This window comes from Aspergillus thermomutatus (genome assembly GCF_002237265.1).
Source record: "Aspergillus thermomutatus strain HMR AF 39 chromosome Unknown NODE_637, whole genome shotgun sequence".
Lineage (NCBI taxonomy): Eukaryota > Fungi > Ascomycota > Eurotiomycetes > Eurotiales > Aspergillaceae > Aspergillus > Aspergillus thermomutatus.
In genome coordinates, this window is record NW_020798683.1 from 1 (window position 1) to 2233 (window position 2233).

Consider the following 2233-nt stretch of genomic DNA (forward strand, 5'->3'; position numbering starts at 1 on the left):
CTGCGACTCGTTCCTGATCCTCTGGCGATACCCCCTCCATCCACGGCGCTGGCGCGTCCCACCCAGCCGGCTGAATAATGATCGCCTCGCTCCGCTGGCCATCCCGTCCTGCTCGACCACTTTCTTGTGCATAATCTAACAATGTCCGCGGTGTGCCAATGTGGATGATGCTACGGATATTAGGGATGTCAACCCCCATCCCTAATGCGCTCATGGCTGCGATGACTGGACTACCTCCCATGAATCAGTCTAACACCCCAGCCTTGTCCAGCTGGTCGCTATAATACGCCTCGCACCCCAATACCCGCGTCATGGCTGTCACCTGCCCAATGATATTCACATATATGATCACCTTGCCACCGGCCGCCCGTTGAATACGGTCCTGAATGAATGCCACCACGGCCTCACTCTCAATCCACTGGTACGGACCCCAGCCGACCCCCGTCAACACGGGGCGCCATACCCGGTATGCCATGTTCAGACGGCTCGTCCAGGCCTGGTAAATGGTCATGGCGGTCCGATCATGCTTCATCCACCGGCATAACTCATCCTCCATGCTCGGGGGCAACGTGGCAGTCAACCATACCATCTGGGTACGTGCCTGCACTAATTTCCCTAACTAGGCCATCTGGGGTTGGAAATCACGCTGGGAATTCAACACCACATGGCATTCATTGATCACGATGCGGTCCAACCGCCGCATCCACCGCAACCAGTTCAAAAACGTCTGGAAATCAGGGTTGACCGCGGATTCGGGCGTCACCAACATGATCGACGCGGCATCCAGGGGCCGCCGGCTCTCCTATGCAACACATGAAATCCCCAGCTGCTGGCACCGGCGCTGCATATCGGCCCGTAATGCAACCAGTGGGACCACGATAATGGTGGTGCCTCTGGGGGCGGTGAATGCTGGCACCATGAACAACATGCTCTTGCCACCGCCTGTGGGCATTACCGCCACTACAGGGCTCTCCCCTCACTGGATGGCCTGAATGGCCGGGTCCTGCACCCCCCAGAACCACATGGTGGGCTGCCCGGTCATTCGCTGCGCAGCTGCTTCCATATCCATGGTGGCCAGCTGGTGGCGGCGCTCGATGCGACTGACCTCAGCTTCATCCTCCCATGGCGCTTGTTTGCGCTTGCCTAATATTAATGGTGCGGTGGCTGCGGATGCAAACCCCAAAAACTGATGCCAGTTAGTGCTGAATAACCGGAACATCTCGCGCTGGTGGTTGGTGCTGCCAGCTTGTTCATGGATACTTCGACCATACACCATCCCTGCGACATGTAATGAATGGGCGGCCTGTAAGTCAGCAATGTGGCTAATCCACTGCTCATCATCCATAAACTCCTCAGCATCTGCATCCATGGCTGCTGGTGTGTGGTCGGCCTCTTACACATTATTTAGAAATGCAGTGGACGGACGTAAAAACCAGCGGCTGATGCCAATGGCGATGTCCTGATATGCTGCAATGTGGATGGCAGTCCCTAATCAGGTGCGTGTTTCCCGTTTCAATGCCTCCCGGAACCGCTCGGATGACCATTCACGGCCAGTGCCTGGATCGGGGCCCCATAACCATGCCGTGTGGGCGACGGTCCTACTCTGGGATGTCTGGTTGCTCTGGTTGCTCTGGTTGCTCTGGTTGCTCTGGTTCGTCTGGTTCGTCTGTGATGCCGCTGCCTGCGCTGCCTGCGCTGCCTCCCATGCAGCTAACTGCTCTACAAACGGCAACACCAACCACATATACCACACCACCAACTCCCCGACCTCCCGCGGCACATATCGATGGATAATCTTGACATCATTGCTGGCGTGGAACCCCTTGTGATATGCCGTCACGAATGTCACCATCCCATCCTCAATATATATATTACGCCGCCTACTATTCGCGGTGTTGCAGTGCTGAATACTTAATAACTCTGGGGCCCGCGCCGGCTGCCCCGCGGTGACATGCACTATGATGGCTAACTTCTCCTTGAACTAGGCCACGCGCTGCCAATACTGCTGGATGGCTGCGGGGTGGAATCGGCCCCCTCGCATGAAATGCCGCTGTATGGCCGGCTCGGCCCGCAGTCGGTCGATCATCCAGTGGGTCCCATCCACCAGCCACTGGGTCCGTGCGTCCTGCAAAAAGTTCCACCCGGCCTGGCTCTGGCTGGGATCATCATATATTACTAACCATGGAATGGGGGGCATCTGGGCATGATCCTGCATGCATAAATGGCCTAGTAT

General features: G+C 56.9%; 2 protein-coding genes across 2 annotated transcripts; both read right to left on the minus strand.

Annotated features, from left to right (window-relative positions):
* Window positions 1-7: 7 nt before the first annotated feature.
* CDV56_100003 (uncharacterized protein) lies at window positions 8-769 on the minus strand (the record flags this gene model as incomplete). The annotated part of the gene is made up of 3 exons (XM_026753622.1): window positions 8-230; window positions 297-557; window positions 621-769. Coding segments are annotated over 3 exons (633 nt in total), but the record flags the coding sequence as incomplete, so codon positions are not given.
* A 207-nt stretch (window positions 770-976) lies between these two features.
* On the minus strand, window positions 977-1369 carry CDV56_100316 (uncharacterized protein; the record flags this gene model as incomplete). Its single annotated transcript, XM_026753935.1, has 1 exon — window positions 977-1369. The coding sequence occupies one exon, from the start codon at window positions 1367-1369 to the stop codon at window positions 977-979; it is 393 nt and encodes a 130-aa protein (XP_026609423.1).
* Window positions 1370-2233: the final 864 nt, after the last annotated feature.